General features: G+C 44.8%; 1 protein-coding gene across 2 annotated transcripts in view; it reads right to left on the reverse strand.

Annotated features, from left to right (window-relative positions):
- Positions 1-20,000, reverse strand: part of LOC115176250 (zinc finger protein 407) — a 167,573-nt gene that overhangs the window by 47,146 nt on the left and 100,427 nt on the right. For both annotated transcript variants that reach the window (XM_029736131.1, XM_029736120.1), the window contains exons 7-8: positions 18,269-18,389; positions 10,263-10,441 (exon numbers count right to left, since the gene is read on the reverse strand). In XM_029736131.1, coding sequence (XP_029591991.1) covers positions 10,263-10,441; positions 18,269-18,389 — 300 coding nt within the window. The remainder of the gene's footprint in view (positions 1-10,262; positions 10,442-18,268; positions 18,390-20,000) is intronic.

Consider the following 20,000-nt stretch of genomic DNA (forward strand, 5'->3'; position numbering starts at 1 on the left):
CCCTGTCTTAGGTCAGTTAGGATCACCACTTTATTTTAAGAATGTGAAATGTCAGAATAATAGTAGAGAGAATGATTTATTTCAGCTTTTATTTATTTCATCACATTCCCAGTGGGTCAGAAGTTTACATACACTCAATTAGTATTTGGTAGCATTGCCTTTAAATTGTTTAACTTGGGTCAAACACTTCGGGTAGCCTTCCACAAGCTTCCCACAGTAAGTTGAGTGAATTTTGGCCCATTCCTCCTGACAGAGCTGGTGTAACAGTCAGGTTTGTAGGCCTCCTTGCTCGAACACACTTTTTCAGTTCTGCCCAAAAAGGTTCTATAGGATGAGGTCAGGGCTTTGTGATGGCCACTCCAATACCTTAACTTTGTTGTCCTTAAGCCATTTTGCCTCAACTTTGGAAGTATGCTGGGGTCAATGACCATTTGGAAGACCCATTTGCGACCAAGCTTGAACTTCCTGACTGATGTCTTGAGATGTTGCTTCAATTTTCCTCACTCATGATGCCATCTATTTTGTGAAGTGCACCCATCCCTCCTGCAGCAAAGCACCCCCACAACATGATGCTGCCACCCCCGTGCTTCACGGTTGGGATGGTGTTCTTCGGCTTGTAAACCTCCCCCTTTTTCCTCCAAACATAACGATGGTCATTATGGCCAAACAGTTCTATTTTTGTTTCTCCATGTGCAGTTGCAAACCGTAGTCTGGCTTTTTTATGGCGGTTTTGGAGCAGTGGCTTCTTCATTGCTGAGCGGACTTTCAGGTTATGTCGATATAGGACTCGTTTTACTGTAGATATAGATACCTTTGTACCCGTTTCCTCCAGTATCTTCACAAGGTCCTTTGCTGTTGTTCTGGGATTGATTTGCTCTTTTCGCACCAAGGTACCTTTATCTCTAGGAGACCAAATGCGTCTCCTTCCTGAGCGGTATGACGGCTGCGTGGTCCCATGGTGTTTATACTTGCATACTATTGCTTGTACAGATGAACCTGGTACCTTCAGGTGTTTGGAAATTGCTCCCAAGGATGAACCAGACTTGTGGAGGTCTACAATTGTTTTTCTGAGGTCTTGGCTGATTTATTTTGATTTCCCCATGATGTCAAGCAAAGAGGCACTGAGTTTGAAGGTAGGCCTTGAAATACACGCACAAATACACCTCCAATTGACTCAAATTATGTCAATTAGCCTATCAGAAGCTTCTAAAACCATGACATAATTGTCTGGAATTTTCCAAGCGTTTTAAAGGCACAGTCAACTTAGTGTATGTAAACTTCTGACCCACTGGAATTGTGATACAGGGAATTATAAGTGAAATAATCTGTCTGTAAACAATTGTCGGAACAATGACTTGTGTCATGCACAAAGTACATGTCCTAACCGACTTGACAAAACTATAGTTTGTTAACAAGAAATTTGTGGAGTGGTTGAAAAACAAGTTTCAATGACTCCAACCTAAGTGTATGTAAACTTCCGACTTCAACTGTATCTCTGTGTGAGTGGTATGGCTTCGGCCTGCAGCGGTCTGTCTGTCTGTCTGTCTGTCTGTCTGTCTGTCTGTCTGTCTGTCTGTCTGTCTGTCTGTCTGTCTGTCTGTCTGTCTGTCTGTCTGTCTGTCTGTCTGTCTGTGCATGAGTATGTCCGAATTTTCAGCCATAGGGAAATAGATGCTTAGCGGATGTCTCTTTTAAACACACACACGCACGTGCACACGCATGTGCACGCGCACACGCACGCACACACACACACACACACACACACACACACACACACACACACACACACACACACACACACACACACACACACACACACACACACACACACTCTGGAGTCTGTTCAGGTTATGGAGTCCAGCCCTAATACTCTGGAGTCTGCTCTGATACACACACAGTCTGAGGCATATAGCCCAACTAGCGAACCACGCTGAAATCTCTCATTAAAAATGCACAGACTCCAGAAACAGAAACGTTTTTTATTCATCCCCCCCCTTTATTCATCCCCCCCCCCCTTTATTCATCCCCCCCTCTTCTTTTCACAGGTGTCAAGAGAGATTTCATGGCCTGTGCCTGTGTGGATTTGCCACACCCCTTTTTAGTGCTAATTTGGCCTTTTAGGTTTAATCTCTCTGTGAGTTGCTTTCCTCACCCTTTAATTAGGCAACGGGGAGCCGACACCAACACCAAACACACACACAGAGAAACACAGAGAGACACACGCTCATGCACGCACACACACACACACACACACACACACACACACAAGACACTCTGCGATTGCTCTCCTTTCACACACAGCTCTAGTCACTTACACAGGACTGAGACAGAGAGAGAAAACAAGAAAGTGCCATAGATAGAGTCAGTGGGGAGAGAGAGAAAGACAGAGAGTGCATGTGTGCTACGTGTGTGTGGGCGTGTGTGAAAGACAGAGAGAATGTTAAACTTTCACTATCTTACAATTCCCCATTAACTATCATACTCACTTATATCTATCTGTGCTGCCTCTCTCTCTCTCCCTCCCTCCCTCCCTCCCTCCCAGACTAAACACCCCTAACCTTAACGGCGACTCCACTTTAATAAGACATTAATATCTACTTCAATACCACTTCTATTACAAAATTACCCAAACAAAGCCTGAGCACTAAAAAGGAAAATACAATAACAGAGGCGCTCGTTATGTGGAAATATGAGGACACTTAATTGGGGTCTGATAGCCTAATAGGCAGCACTCTGATTACCAAGCGCTGCACATTGGGTCAAATTAGCCCAGTGATGAGCAGCCAGGGGATTCAATTATGTTGGAAGAACAGAAATAATGCAGTGAAAGCTCCTAACAGGGGCATCGTAACAGGAAACATGGGACTCGGGTTAAAAAACGTGTAATTGGTCTGTTGATTGGGAAGTTTAGCCTGTTGGTAAATTAGGAATGCCACACTAAGACCCAGACGTTCCTGGATACAATAGGAAGCCAATAAGCAGCCATGTTGTTATTACCATCACCGCTCCTGGGGCCGTTCAACGAAGTGTGCTGTGTAGAACAGATATGATTGTCTGTCAGGTAAAATAGAGAATCGTGTCAGCTCTATTCATGACATTTCTATCTTCAACATTCTGACAAAACAGACAGATAGAAATGTGTTGTGTAGAACAGATATAGAATAGGGGAAAAAGTCTAAACAGTATCCTTGGGACGTCCCAATTCCTACAGTGAGGGTGTCAAAACACCCATAAAACCAAGACATTCCAATCATTATTCAACCATGAATTTTTCCCATAGGGAATTTTAGAAACACTTAAAATAAGGTCTGTGTTCGTGCTGGCGTGACGTTTTGATAACCATGTAAATCTCTTGGACAAGGTGACTTTCATCAATATATTCAGCTCTATTTACTCTCAGATTCAAACATGTTCATTAGCATCAAAGTAGCCATCCCGCAAGACTACGACCTTTGCTATCAGATGGTGTCAATTTAAAACTTGCACAAATTCACAGAATTGTCAATGACATTTTTGTCCCTCCAATTGATTCATCACTAAATTTAGCTAACATTAGATAGTTATTCCAGAGATTCTTGCCTTCGCTTCGATTCGTCAGTCTCGTCCTGATGGCATTTGTAGATCTTTATAATAGCCACATTAGAAGCTAATTAACGTTTCAATTTTGGGGAGTAAATACAGAGAATATATTGATAAAAAGACACCTTTTCCTAGAGAGATGTACACTGTTATCAAAATGTCACACCAGGGTAAACACAGCCCTTATTTTAAATGTTTCTAAAATCCCCTATAGGAAAAAGAAATGGTCGAAAGACAATTGGAACCATTTCCTTGTTTGACCCCTAGGTTTTATGAGTATTACTGTGGTACTCTATTGAAGTTGACATTTTAAACGGTTAAAGTAAGGGTTAAGGTCAGGGTTAAGGTAGGGATGCCGGATAGGATGCCGGATAGCACTAACCGGTAGAATAGGAGGATTGTGTAAACTCTATTCATCACATTTCTATCTGCAACGTTCTAGAATGTTTGTCTTCTGAGCGTGGTGCAGTGATAGGTGCAGTGAAACACAAGCCTTATACCGGATAGTGATAGTATATAACGGATAGTGATAGTATATAACGGATAGTGATAGTATATAACGGATAGTGATAGTATATAACGGATAGTGATAGTATATAACGCATAGTGATAGTATATAACGCATAGTGATAGTATATAACGGATAGTGATAGTATATAACGGATAGTGATAGTATATAACGGATAGTGATAGTATATAACGCATAGTGATAGTATATAACGCATAGTGATAGTATATAACGGATAGTGATAGTATATAACGCATAGTGATAGTATATAACGCATAGTGATAGTATATAACGGATAGTGATAGTATATAACGGATAGTGATAGTATATAACGGATAGTGATAGTATATAACGCATAGTGATAGTATATAACGGATAGTGATAGTATATAACGGATAGTGATAGTATATAACGCATAGTGATAGTCATAATAGTACGCCACCAATGGGGCAAATTACAGTTATGTGCCTTGCTCAAGGGCACAGACAGATTTTTCCCCTTGTTGCCTCGGGAATTCGAACTAGTGACCTTCCGGTTTCTGGCTCAATGATCTAACCGCTAGGCTACCTGACATCCCATGTAGTTTCTCTCGAGCTGAAAGTCAAGGGTTCCAGTACTGACAGGGGTTAATGGTCAGGGGAGGGATAGAGGAAGTGTGTTTCAGACAGAGAGCAACACAGTGGTGTTATAAGGCTTGTGTTGACCGAGTCAAAAGGGGGACCGGTGCGAGGTAGACACAATCGCAAACCCCCTCTCTCTTGCTCTCTCTAAGCCCCTCTCTCTCTCTCATTACCCCCACCCTCTCTCATCTTTTTCTGCCCATCACTGTTGGCAGGCAGGCAGACAGAGGCCTAGTGGTAAAGGTAGCTCTGTCTACTGTCTATAGCAGTGTCTGTAGCGAGGGGAGATGGGCGACTGAATAATGGATGAGGTCTTATAGGAGCCGGCTGGTCCCATATCCAACGTCCCGCGCCGGGAGAGAAGTGCCTCTCGGGAAACACCCCTGTAGCTGTCAATCACACCACACAGAGGAGGGTGTCTGTGTGTGTTTGAATGTGTGTGTCTGTGTGTGTGTGTGTGTGTGGGTGCGTGTTTCCAGACAAGGCCCCGTCATCCCCAGACACACACCAGAGAAAGGCAGACACACACTTCTCTGACCTCATCCTCTGACCCCTAGAGTACACACTGTGACCTTTTCATCATCCAATCATCACTCAGAGCTAATGTCGGGGGGAGGCTTTTGTAATAGTGCACTATATAAGGAATAGAGTGGAATTTCAGAAGTAACCATGGAGAAAAACAAGGAACCAGGAGCCACTGACTATTCCATATATTCCCTATAGTGCAAATAGGGCTCTGGTCAAAAGTAGTTCACTACATACTAAAAAGAGGGGTCATTTCAGAAGAAGTCACTGAAAAACACCGAAAGAACCAACCAAGAGCCACTAGCCCCACAGTTTCTCTTATATACATACATAGACCCATAGACTGGGTGTCAGTCTGTCCCCTGAATGGCCACTAAATACCACAAGAGAGTGACTCTCAGAGTGGAGCGAAGTGGAACAAACAAAGGCCTGTTTGTTGCGGCTGATGTGTGATAAATGCGTCCGTCTGGGGGAGCTTTCATGCTCGTCGGAGCAGGTCATTATGCAGGAAACGCCGGCTTTGCCTAGCCGAGCGGCCCCCGTGCCCGCATCCGTTTACTGGGCCGCACACCACGGCATGCGCCGTCTCTCTTCCCAAACCGTTTGGCTTTTTGCTCCCTCCCTAGCCGTCCCCCTTGGGCACACTCACACTGAGCGGCACTCTCTGTGTCTCTGCAGTGATATCTCAACCAGGCCTACTGTAACGTGCGGAGTGTGGGGATGGGGGAGAGTCAACATCCAAATACACAAACAAGCCCCCCAGAGAGGGACTGAGAGAGGGTGGGGGGGAGAGAGAGAGGGAGAGAGAAAGCAATAGAGAGAGAGAGAGAGAGAGACAGAGAAGGGAGAGGCAAAGACAAACAAGCGAGTCCCCTGATAGTTGACTAGTTGCTACTGTACTCTGTCGGAAGGGAGACTCTCTTTCCAGAGCTCATGTCTTGGGGTGCAAAAAAAAAACTGTGATGTATTTCCAGGGAAAAAAACAGGCAAAATGAAAGCCAGCAGGGAACCAAGAAGGTGTTCACCACGGGGGAATTCTCCAATTAACACCCGGCACTGCAATCAGCTTCAAGCCCATGCATGCAGGTGTGCTGTACTCATTGTGTGTTTGTGTGAACGTGACAGGAAGGGACAGAAAGACAAAAAGGCACACTGTCTTCAGAGTTTATTGGGGATGCTTCCATCTGTTCCGACAACACATTGCATTAACATGTTCCGAATACTGTCTTTATATTGTAAATGCAGGTGTGTTTGTGCGAACGACTACAGACAGAAAGGCAGACGGGAAACAGATGAACTAAGGGACAAACAGAGACAAAGATTCATTGAAAGACCAAGACATACAGTTCAGAGCCTTATAAAGTGGATTTTTACAAATGTCTCGATGCAGCAAGTCCATTGTTAATGTCACAAACTCTCTCTCTGGGTGACGCCAAGCCCCAACTTCATTAGCAACCATCTGATCCTGTAACAATTATTATATTTCTTTATTTTATTTTTTATTTAACCTGTATTTAAATAGGCAAGTCAGTTAAGAACAAATTCTTACAATGACGGTCTACCGGGGAACAGTGGGTTAACTGCCTTGTTCAAGGGCAGAACGACAGATTTTTACCTTGTCAGCTCGGGGGATTCGATCCAGCAACCTTTCAGTTACTGGCCCAACACTCTAACGGGGGCGGCAGGTAACCCATGTATTGAAATATGTTTCGGAACATGTCCCTGACTGTGCAGTTACATCCACTTTGAAGCAAATTTGATAGAGCTGTCATAGACGGATAGATGTTGACTATCTATGCTGTAAGTACGACAATAACATAGTTTTTTCCCCCCTAACTTTGTCATGTCCTACTGATGTTATTTGTTGAAAACGCTACAGGACTGGTTTCACGCAAGAAAGTATCACACATAACACGCATTTATTAGACACAGATGTTGGGTTTTATTGCGTGCGCTTCGAGTTGACACAGCTTCACGCGAAACTGAGCGGACACGTTTTGTTCCTGGAATAAACACATAACCTACACAAACACAGAAGCCGCTGTCACACAACAGGGGTGGGATATTTCATTAGATGCTGAAGGGACAGAGAGAGAGCGAGAGAGAGAGAGAGAGAGAGAGAGAGAGAGAGAGCGAGAGAGAGAGGAGAGAGAGAGAGAGAGAGAGAGCGAGAGAAACAGAAAGAGAGAAACAGAGAGAGAAACAAAGACAGCAATGGAGAACAATAAAAATACAAATAAATAGTGATAGAGGGAGAGAGGGAGAGAGAGAGAGAGAGAGAGATGGGGGAGGCAGAAGGAAGCAAGAAAGGCACAACTAAAGTAAAAGCCATTGAAAAACATATTGGTTTGCAATACCGCATAACAACAAATATGCATACAAATGAATTTGCCTGGTGGTTCAGATACCGTATTAAGATCATCATTTAAAAAGTGGCCCTTTTGCAACCCTCTACCGTAGTCATCGATCTTGTATTATTAGGGCAAATAGAAACTGCACTAACTAGGAACAATGCCTTGAAGACGGTGCTGGAGCCGGCCACTAAGTACCACATCCAGACACATCATTATGAGCCATTTGATTACTATGCCCTTAAGATGCGCATTTATAACCTAAGTCCAAAATTGGGGAGATTTTTTACAATTAAACAGTGGGATGAAGACGCTCTAACAATGCTAATGATGACTTATGACCTGAGTGGGTATGAAAGAGCATTATGTTAAGCTGCTGCTAGGTATATGGGATGGGACGGGTCGCTGTTTATATACCCTCGGTGCCCTCTAACCGAGGGTGCATCTGAAATGGCAACCTATTCTCTATTTAGTGCTCTACCTTAAACCAGAGCCATGAGGCTCTGGGGAAAAGAAGTGCACTGTATAGGGAGTAGGGCACCATTGTGGATGAACATTCAGCCAGCCCAGTCAGCAATGGCTCTGTACTAGACCTTCCCTGGTGAAACAAGGCCCCAGAGGAAGCTAGCCTAACCACTTTAACAAGAACAATTCTGCAGATGTTCTGTTTAACTATAAGGTATGGTACTGCACCTGTAGCTCTACCACCACCGCGAGCCTTGTGATATCGCAGTGCACATCTCAGAAGCACTGCCACTTCCCTGCGCCCTATCTCCGTGTCCATCTCACGAGGAAGAACAATTGTCATTACCATTTTATTTAAAAATTGCCCGATCAGCAATACCCCCCCCCCTCCCCCCAACCATTTTCTCCTGGTTTCTTTCATATTTTTTTCTAATCATAATTTCCCTCCATCATCTCTGGCTGGCTCTAATTCCCTCCTCTCTTCCTCCCTCTCTCCCTCCTCCGTTTGCAGCGGACCTCTCTTTTCATCCCTGAGAAGGGCTTTAATTCGAAGTGCGACGGCGTTGAATAAAGAAAGGGTGGAGAAGAGAAAAAAAAGAGGCAGAGACGGCACCGAGAGGAGCGCCGCAGACGTCCGAGTGTCAATCAATTGCGGCTGTGAGGGGCCCGTGACTGGGCTACGGAGGAGAGGAGAGGAAAGAGAGAGAGAGTCTGTGTTTGATCTGTGTCTTTCAAAGGGAAAACAGCAGGAAGGGCCATCACAGACGATTTGCCTCTCCCTGCCAGCCCCAGTACCATCCTGACAGAGAGCAATCACAAGCAGGTTAATTCAACATCTACCTTCTTAATCTTTCCCCCCCCCCCGCTCTCCTTTCTTTTGGTCTCGTTCTGTCGACTCGGATAAAACATTGCTTCCCTTTTTCAGAGAGCCCCACAAGAGCACTTTAAACACAAACATACCTTCTTTCAACCTTCTGTAGGTGTGAGGGGCTATGTGGGCGTGGGGTAGTGTGGGGGGGGTAAGGGTGTCTAGGGGGGGGTGAGCCAGAGTGTAAGGGAATAAGAAGCAGGTATTTTGCCAACCGTAACTCTGTGGAAGGCAAAGAGAGGCCGGTTCACAGTCAGCAGATTCAGTCCACAGAGACAAAAAACAGACCCATCCTGTCTCCATAGAAACTAAAGAACTAAAGCCACAGTGTTTCCTTCTCCATGCTCTATGGTCATGTCTCCCCACCCCAGTAATGGTATCCTCTCCTGGCCAACGTCTGTCCCGGTCTGTGTCCCGGCCACTGTTTTTGACCAGAGCCCTATGGACCCTGGTCAAAAAGAGTGCAGGAAATCGGGAACAGGGCACCATTTGGGACGCAGCCTTGGACTGGAGTGGCTTGCTACCACATGCTTTACTATCCAGAGGGCACCAGGTCATAGGGATAACGGGATAAAAGGTGTCCTTTCGGTTTCCAGAGAAGGACATTCACTCTCTAGATTGGATTTGGGGCCTTCAAGGACACAGGGAGAACACTCAACACAAAAGATAGATCCAATAGAGGAGGATGAGGTTTGCTCTGGAGGAGAGGAGGAGGGGGGATGGGGGTAGAGGAGAGGAGGAGAAGGGGTTAGAGGAGGGAAGGATGAGGGGGAAGGGGTAGAGGAGAGGAGGAGGGGGAGAAGGGGTTAGAGGAGGGAAGGAGGGGGAAGGGGTTAGAGGAGGGAAGGAGGAGGGGGAAGGGGTAGAGGAGGGAAGGAGGAGGGAGAAGGGGTTAGAGGAGGGAAGGAGGAGGGGGAAGGGGTAGAGGAGAAGGTGAAGGGGGAGGGAAGGAGGAGGGGAAGAAGAGAAGGAGGAGGTGGAGGGAAGGAGCAGGAGGAGGGGGGAGGAAGGGTGGAGGAGGATGAGGAAGAGGAACAGGAGGAGAAGGAGGAGGTGGAGGGAAGGAGCAGGAGTGATTGGCAGGGCACTGTATCCTTACATCCAGCACTGCCTGTCAGTGGCTTACAGGCATCACCAAATACAGCAGCTTTCTATACCTACCGTCTACACACACAAACACACACTCTACCATCTACACACAAACATGATACCACTCCTCTGAGAGAGAGAGAGAGAGAGAGAGAGAGAGAGAGAGAGTGTGTGTGTGTGTGTGTGTTTGTTTGTATGTTCACTCGCTTGCGTGTGTACGCGAGTTCCCTCGTGTGTGTAGATAGGGGTAATCCTACCAGCATGCAGGTAGGCCAGGTCAGGGTTCTCGATGTCGGGGTGATGCTCCTTCAGATGGTTCCTGAAGTCCATGGGGCCGTTGGTGCCGTAGTCACACTTGGGGCAGTTGTACATCTTCACTCCCTCGTGCTTCCCCGTGTGCAGGATGTGCTTTCGGATGTTCTCCGCACAGTTGGATCTGTTGGGAGATGAACAGATAGTGATTAAAGTAGGAATAGTTCCTTCAATTAGAAGATAAAAAGATCAAACGAAGAGTAAAAAAAAAAAAGACAGGAAGGAGAAGGGAGAAGAAGAAAATCCCCAAACAATAGAGGACGCTCCCCTTGGAGGGTTTACTGTACTGACAGTTTGGTTTTGTTCTAATGACACTAACAAAATGAATCAAGTGGATTGAACTCAAACAATTTAGTGGTAGGGCTGAGGGAGCATGTTTAAGGAGTATACATATTTGGAGAGACTCTTAAAGCCTCCTGTGACTATGCAACACACACACAATCAAAAACGGGGCTGGGGGAAGCAAAGTGGTAAACAATGATAGACAATTCTACAATTTGTGAGATACATTTACATGCTGTAGATAAACACTTGTTTCCACACAGCCCTTGGTTCCTCTTTCATGTTACAGACATTTCACTATAGGGGTATGACACTCCTGCAACAGGGTGAAAGTTTAAAAACAACATGTTTATATCATATTTTGATGAGGTCTACCACGTTTGTAATCTCGGGAACCCTGAACCAAATCTCGTATCTACTAGACGTGATTCTGGGGGCTGAGGTTTTTCAAAATGGCGCTCAAGTAAAAGTAACAGAAAATACTACCCCTCTCAAAGCCAATGCCTGTGGATGATGCCCATGTGTCTCCTGTGGTTGTGCTACAGTAGGTGTAGTAGTGTAGCGAGGTAAAGTGGCGTAGTAGTGTAGCGAGGTAAAGTGGTGTAGTAGTGTAGCGAGGTAAAGTGGTATAGTAGTGTAGCGAGGTAAAGTGGTATAGTAGTGTAGCAAAGTAAAGTGGTGTAGTAGTGTAGTGAGGTAAAGTGGTATAGTAGTGTCGCAAGTTAAAGTGGTGTAGTAGTGTAGCGAGGTAAAGTGGTATAGTAGTGTAGCGAGGTAAAGTGGTGTAGTAGTGTAGCGAGGTAAAGTGGTAGTAGTGTAGCGAGGTAAAGTGGTGTAGTAGTGTAGCGAGGTAAAGTGGTATAGTAGTGTAGCGAGGTAAAGTGGTATAGTAGTGTAGCGAGGTAAAGTGGTATAGTAGTGTAGCGAGGTAAAGTGGTATAGTAGTGTAGCGAGGTAAAGTGGTGTAGTAGTGTAGCGAGGTAAAGTGGTATAGTAGTGTAGCGAGGTAAAGTGGTATAGTAGTGTAGCGAGGTAAAGTGGTGTAGTAGTGTAGCGAGGTAAAGTGGTATAGTAGTGTAGCGAGGTAAAGTGGTATAGTAGTGTAGCGAGGTAAAGTGGTATAGTAGTGTAGCGAGGTAAAGTGGTGTAGTAGTGTAGCGAGGTAAAGTGGTATAGTAGTGTAGCAAGGTAAAGTGGTATAGTAGTGTAGCGAGGTAAAGTGGTATAGTAGTGTAGCGAGGAAAAGTGGTATAGTAGTGTAGCAAGACAAAGTGGTGTAGTAGTGTAGTGAGGTAAATTGGTGTAGTAGTGTAGTGAGGTAAAGTGGTATAGTAGTGTAGCGAGATAAAGTGGTATAGTAGTGTAGCAAGTTAAAGTGGTGTAGTAGTGCAGCGAGGTAAAGTGGTATAGTGGTGTAGTGAGGTAAAGTGGTATAGTAGGGTCGCGAGGTAAAGTGGTATAGTAGTGTAGCGAGGTAAAGTGGTATAGTAGTGTAGCAAGGTAAAGTGGTAGAGTAGTGTAGCAAGTTAAAGTGGTGTAGTAGTGTAGCGAGGTAAAGTGGTAGAGTAGTGTAGCAAGTTAAAGTGGTGTAGTAGTGTAGCGAGGTAAAGTGGTATAGTAGTGTAGCAAGTTAAAGTGGTGTAGTAGTGCAGCGAGGTAAAGTGGTATAGTGGTGTAGTGAGGTAAAGTGGTATAGTAGGGTCGCGAGGTAAAGTGGTATAGTAGTGTAGCGAGGTAAAGTGTAGTAGTGTAGCGAGGTAAAGTGGTAGAGTAGTGTAGCAAGTTAAAGTGGTGTAGTAGTGTAGCGAGGTAAAGTGGTATAGTAGTGTAGCAAGGTAAAGTGGTGTAGTAGTGTAGCGAGGTAAAGTGGTATAGTAGTGTAGCAAGTTAAAGTGGTGTAGTAGTGTAGCGAGGTAAAGTGGTAGAGTAGTGTAGCAAGTTAAAGTGGTGTAGTAGTGTAGCGAGGTAAAGTGGTATAGTAGTGTAGCAAGGTAAAGTGGTGTAGTAGTGTAGCGAGGTAAAGTGGTATAGTAGTGTAGCGAGGTAAAGTGGTAGAGTAGTGTAGCGAGGTAAAGTGGTATAGTAGTGTAGCGAGGTAAAGTGGTGTAGTAGTGTAGCGAGGTAAAGAATTTTATTCAAAGTGACTTACAGTGCAGTAAATACCTACATTTTTAACTATGTGTACGATCTATGTGGGAATTTAACTTACGACTTGGTGTTCCTAGTACCAGCTGAGCCATACAGGACCAGTGTAGCGTTGTAGGTGTGTAGTATTGACGTGGTGTAGACAGTCACAGAGTGCCCCTGATTATGCTGCTTAACCTGGTCTCAGGCCCTATCTAAACCTGCCCTAGGACACTATGTACACAGTCCTGGACTGGGGCTGAGGACACACACACACACACACACACACACACACACACACACACACACACACACACACACACACACACACACACACACACACACACACACACACACACACACACGTTCAAAGACATGCTCACATACAGCACTCACACACACACACACACACACCGACATACATAACCCCCACCAATAGATACAACGCCCACCACATCATGCAAGCACGTGCAGGAGCTGCGGCACTTTCATACGCACGCGCACACACAGCATCATGCGTGATGGATGAGGCACTCGTGCTTGGTCTCGGGCTGACATTCTCGGACAGTATAATATGCAATTACTCTCCCTTATCACCTCGGCTGGGACAATAAAGCTTCACGGTACCATAGCTCACGCCAAGCAACGCTAGAAATTTGTTTTCCACTTTTTCCCCCCCGAGACACCTCTCTCCATCAAGGGCCTTAGTAGTCCTGCCCCGGCTCCATGTCCTTTACGGGACTTAATATGTCCTCAAAACTATGCAGAGGACCAGCCCCTTTTTGTGTTTTACACATAAATACATCAAAACACCTGCTGGTGAATGGTGAAAATGGCCCTCCATGAAGCTATTTGCGTTGGGTAGGGTAAAATGTGAGGTGTTCTCCTTAGAGTTCCAGGAATGGGACAGTTATTTTTTACCATTTCTTTAGCTGTAGACATGTCTATCAGTACTCAGTACAGTAACAGCTCCATTAAGACCCTGGGTAAGTGGATAAGGATTGCACACAGGGATGTAACTTCCCTCCCCTAATGCTAAAACCCATACAGGATGGGCTTCCTCGTTTTTACAGACCAAGACTCCGCAACTGGAATTTGTTCATAATAAGAAGGCCTAAGCCTAATCATATCAATATCACAAATAAAGTAAATAACATTTTCAATAACTATACAAATCATGGTGTTTGGCCGGCCTACAATGAGTAAAGCACACAAACAGTAGCAATAAATACTATCTAACAAGTAACTATCCGACAAATTCAATTCAAGAATTTTCCTCGACCACTTAAAAGTTATTTCAAAACTTTCTTCCAGATAGAGAAGTCCTCTGTCAAAGTCTGGAAAATAAAAAGAATAATCATAAATCCCCCCCCCCCCCCCCCCCCCCAAAAAAAAAAAAAAACCGTAAATAATTTATATTCAAGACAAATTAACTGATTTCTTATTCCAGGCCAGTGGAATAAATGCATCCATTCAGAGTCCGATATGAAAAGGTTCTAAAGAACAGTGTGAGGGTGGGATCCCGGGGGAGAGCTTCTATCTCTCAGATATGGTAATGCGGTAATTGTCATATTAAAACAGCATAATGTGCGTTTAGGAGTCAGCAGGTGTCAGGCTAAGAGAAAGGCCCACACAGTCCTCCTACGATAGCCAATATTAATTAGTCCAACAGCCGCGTTTCAACATGGGAATCAACCCCACTGCCTAGATATCGTCGCGATTCGTTCCGTCTTTTTTATTTTCTAATACATTTCCATATTTTCCTCGTCGACGACTGCATTGGTAATGAGGCTAGTAATTGAGGATGTTTGTTGGCGGTGGATTTAAATGTGCGTCTTTGTGTTTTAAGGATGGAGGTCGGTATCTGCGACGGCAAAGAGACAGCCAAGACATCTTTAACGCTCATCTACACCTTGCTCTCCGCTTCTCCCAACACTTCACAGGGTCACCGGCCCCGCGACATCCACCGCCAGCAATGCGGCGGTCCTCAAAGTTAGCGCTACCTCGAATTAGATCCTCAAAGTAGCTATTTTCGCAGGCAGGCAGGCAGATTGAGAATGTGCATACAGAAGAAGCTGATAGAAATGTATTAAAGGGAGGATATCATGGCAGTCATGATGCCGTAGTAGCTGTAATGAGTGTCTCTTTATTGAGAACAATAGTCATAATGTGGTATGGCATGAGGTTTCGACTGCAAAAACAGGTATATCATTGTAAAATAGCCTTTGAAAACGTATATGCCAATTATCCTTTATAAATATGACTATTAATAATATCTGACAGTAATTACCTGCATCTTCCAACCATAATTGTTTGAACTGTCAATAATACAATTCAAAAAGGTTATATTTTACATTCATTTGAGGATAAGGTAAAGAAGTTGCATTGAGGATTTCATAGATGTCAGCGACACATCTACTATTTTATACCAATATAAGATACACAATATACACTGAACAAAAATATAAACATAATGTGTAAAGTGTTGGTTTCATGAGCTGAAATAAAAGCTCCATGAAATGTTCCATACACACAAAAAGCTTATTTCTCTCAAATGTTGTGCACAAATTTCTTTACATCCCTGCTAGGGAGCATTTCTCCTTTCCCCTGACAGGTGTGTCATATCAAGAAGCTGATTGACCGGCATGATTATTACACAGGTGCACCTTGTGCTGGGGCCAATAAAAGGCCACTCTGTGCAGTTTTCTCACACAACACAGTGCCACAGATGTCTCAAGTGTGCAGTTGGCATGCTGCCTGCAGGAATGTCCACCAGAGCTGTTGCCAGATAATTGAATGTTAATTTCTCTACTTCGTTTTAGAGAAATTGGCAGTATGTCCAACCGGCCTCACAACCGCAGACCACGTGTAACCACACCAGCCCAGGATCTACACATCCGGCTTCTTCACCTGCAGGATCATCTGAGACAAGCTACCAGGACAGCTGATGAAACTGAGGAGTATTTATGTCTGTAATAAAGGCCTTTTTTGGGAAAAACTCATTCTGATTGGCTGGGCCTGGCTCCCAAGTGGGTGGGCCTATGCCCTCCAAGGCCCACCCATCACTGCGCCCCTGCCTAGTCATGTAAAATCCATAGATTAGGGCCTAATGAATTTTTTTCAAATGACTGATTTCCTTATATGAACTGTCACTCAGTAAAAAATGTGAAATTGTTGCATGTTGCGTTTATATTTTTGTTCAGTATAGTAAAATGTATTAAGATATAATGATAAATATAATTAGAAGTAACAAAACAAGTAAGCATTATAATGGTATATCAAATTCTATATATCATGAGATATCCTGTTCACGGTCAAATGTTGACAGTGCCTTGACTAGCACATTCTTATTTGTGTGAAGTCATTGAACAATTGAGACATTGAGCCATTGGAGGTTTACAAATGTATTCAGGGTGGAAGAGCGGAGCTAGGGTTAGGGCCCTCATGACTGCCTGGTGCCCGTGTTCAATTCCTCCTACACACATTAGGAACCCAGCAGGGGTTGCGAGCTGCTACCCTCTCCAGCCCCTCCCTCTGCCATCCGTACCCCCGGGGGCCAAACCAAAAATGTTAATTGGTCTTCTAATTTGCTGTTTCATTTGCCACAATCTGTAAATATCATTTGGTATCAGCTAGAAGAACAGTTGGTCCGGTTCCCTCTGTTGCCTCCCCACAGTGCTTTTAAACGTCAAATACTACTCTTCCTTGATAAATAGAATGTGAATTGAGTGCAAAATACGTATAAATAATTGACATATGATATAACACCTCACATGCTAAACCATTGCCTTTCTGCAGAAGACAAGCTTCACCATGGTAAAGTAACCTGTAGCCAAAGTGTTTCTAAGCTATGGTAAACAACAAAGAATGGCAATTGGTATTGTGGTCCCATTAATGTTTAGGAATATTGAGCTTTTGGGGGGGGGGGGGGTATTTCTCCCTCTGATGTTCTTAAAGATATGAACCTAGATTGGAACATCTCAGTTTTATTCGAGTTTTTCTTCTGTTTTGCAGACGAGTATCTGAAGAGTTCATTTCAAACAGCCGTACAGATCCTTAAAGAGCAAACCGCAACAAACAGCCTTACAGATCCTTATAGAGCAAACCGCAACAAACAGCCTTACAGATCCTTATAGAGCAAACCGCAACAAACAGCCTTACAGATCCTTATAGAGCAAACCATAACAAACAGCCTTACAGATCCTTATAGAGCAAACCGCAACAAACAGCCTTACAGATCCTAATAGAGGAAACTGCAACAAACAGCCTTACAGATCCTTATAGAGCAAACCGCAACAAACAGCCTTACAGATCCTTATAGAGCAAACCGCAACAAACAGCCTTACAGATCCTTATAGAGCAAACCGCAACAAACAGCCTTACAGATCCTTATAGAGCAAACCGCAACAAACAGCCTTACAGATCCTTATAGAGCAAACCACAACAAACAGCCTTACAGATCCTTATAGAGCAAACCGCAATAAACCGCCTTACAGATCCTTATAGAGCAAACTACAACAAACAGCCTTACAGATCCTTATAGAGGAAACCGCAACAAACAGCCTTACAGATCCTTATAGAGCAAACCGCAACAAACAGCCTTACAGATCCTTATAGAGCAAACCGCAACAAACAGCCTTACAGATCCTTATAGAGCAAACCGCAACAAACAGCCTTACAGATCCTTATAGAGCAAACCGCAACAAACAGCCTTACAGATCCTTATAGAGCAAACCGCAACAAACAGCCTTACAGATCCTTATAGAGCAAACCGCAACAAACCGCCTTACAGATCCTTATAGAGCAAACCGCAACAAACAGCTTTACAGATCCTTATAGAGCAAACCGCAACAAACAGCCTTACAGATCCTTATAGAGCAAACCGCAACAAACAGCCTTACAGATCCTTATAGAGCAAACCGCAACAAACAGCCTTACAGATCCTTATAGAGCAAACCGCAACAAACAGCCTTACAGATCCTTATAGAGCAAACCGCAACAAACAGCCTTACAGATCCTTATAGAGCAAACCGCAACAAACAGCCTTACAGATCCTTATAGAGCAAACCGTAACAAACAGCCTGTCCATGTCATTTTGGTTTCTCTAAAACCAATGCCAGGAGCATTCCAACACACCTAAGAGGGAGAGGAAGAGGATGAAGAAGAGGAAGAGAAGCGAGACGGAGAAGTGCAACGTGGCCAAAAGTTTTTCCAATTTCACCGACAATTTCCTGTGTAATTACTGATGGTCTGTGATGGTGTTTTAATGACAGAGACCTGCCCGTGGCTGGCTGCTGTAGCCTGCTGATGATTGCAGAGTGATGAGATGAGATGATGAAGCCAGTGGGAGATCCGACCTGTGTGTGGGTGTGTGTGTGTGTGTGTGTGTGTGTGTGTGTGTGTGTGTGTGTGTGTGTGTGTGTGTGTGTGTGTGTGTGTGCGCGTGCTTGTGTGATTAAACCCCCAGTCCTCCTGCCCATCAACCCCTGCCATCAACCCCTGCCATCTGTCCTTCCATGCGTGGGCGAGCCCAATGAGCCGGTACCTGTAGTCGCACCAGGGGCATCGGTAGGGCTTCTCCCCTGTGTGCACCCGCTTGTGGCGGGTCAAGTGGGACTGGGTGGTGGAGGCGAAGCCGCACAGCTGACACTTGAAGGGCCGTTCTCCTGGGGGACGGACAGAGAGACAGACAGGGAAGATGAGGATGGGTGGATAGAAAGACAGACAGACTCAAGCGGAAGCTCACTCTAACACAGACATTTACATTTGACATATGAATCATTTACGTACATAAGGCCATTCATCTTAACATAGCTAGATGAGACCACAACATATCACAATCATAGCCCCTCAAAATATTTATTAGCAAAGTCAGTGCTAGTAGGAAAGTTGTTGAAATCTTTCAAATACTTTTGAGAATTTGCTTGATCCTGCCCGGTTAGCAAGGTTTGCAATGTTACGACTATTCCAATGATTCAATTGTGCCAGGAAAGCTCAATCAAGGCCACCTAAAGCAGCGATTGTCAATGGGTCACGGGTGTCTGAGCAAAGAAATATGACATTTGTAATGGGGAAAAAACTCCAGTCTGAACTTAAAACGACTTAAACCAGGTAGAAAGTGTGTAGAACTTATAATGAACCATTTACATATATATATATATATATATATATATATATATATATATATACACACTGCTCAAAAAAACAAAGGGAACACTTAAACAACAGAATGTAACTCCAAGTCAATCACACTTCTGTGAAATCAAACTGTCCACTTAGGAAGCAACACTGATTGACAATACATTTCACATGCTGTTGTGCAAATGGAATAGACAACAGGTAGAAATTATAGGCAATTAGCAAGACACCCCCAATAAAGGAGTGGTTCTGCAGATGGTGACCACAGACCACTTCTCAGTTCCTATGCTTCCTGGCTGATGTTTTGGTCACTTTTGAATGCTGGCGGTGCTTTCACTCTAGTGGTAGCATGAGACGGAGTCTACAACCCGCACAAGTGGCTCAGGTAGTGCAGCTCATCCAGGATGGCACATCAATGCTGTGGCAACAAGGTTTGCTGTGTCTGTCAGCATAGTGTCCAGAGCATGGAGGCGCTACCAGGAGACAGGCCAGTACATCAGGAGACGTGGAGGAGGCCGTAGGAGGGCAACAACCCAGCAGCAGGACCGCTACCTCCGCCTTTGTGCAAGGATGAGCAGGAGGAGCACTGCCAGAGCCCTGCAAAATGACCTCCAGCAGGCCACAAATGTGCATGTGTCTGCTCAAACGGTCAGAAACAGACTCCACGAGGGTGGTATGAGGGCCCGACGTCCACAGGTGGGGGTTGTGCTTACAGCCCAACACCGTGCAGGATGTTTGGCATTTGCCAGAGAACACCAAGATTGGCAAATTCGCCACTTGCGCCCTGTGCTCTTCACAGGTGAAAGCAGGTTCACACTGAGCACATGTGACAGACGTGACAGAGTCTGGAGACGCCGTGGAGAACGTTCTGCTGCCTGCAACATCCTCCACCATGACCGGTTTGGCGGTGGGTCAGTCATGGTGTGGGGTGGCATTTCTTTGGGGGGCCGCACAGCCCTCCATGTGCTCGCCAGAGGTAGCCTGACTGCCATTAGGTACCGAGATGAGATCCTCAGACCCCTTGTGAGACCATATGCTGGTGCGGTTGGCCCTGGGTTCCTCCTAATGCAAGACAATGCTAGACCTCATGTGGCTGGAGTGTGTCAGCAGTTCCTGCATGAGGAAGGCATTGATGCTAT

Source organism: Salmo trutta, chromosome 3 (assembly GCF_901001165.1).
Source record: "Salmo trutta chromosome 3, fSalTru1.1, whole genome shotgun sequence".
NCBI lineage: Eukaryota > Metazoa > Chordata > Actinopteri > Salmoniformes > Salmonidae > Salmo > Salmo trutta.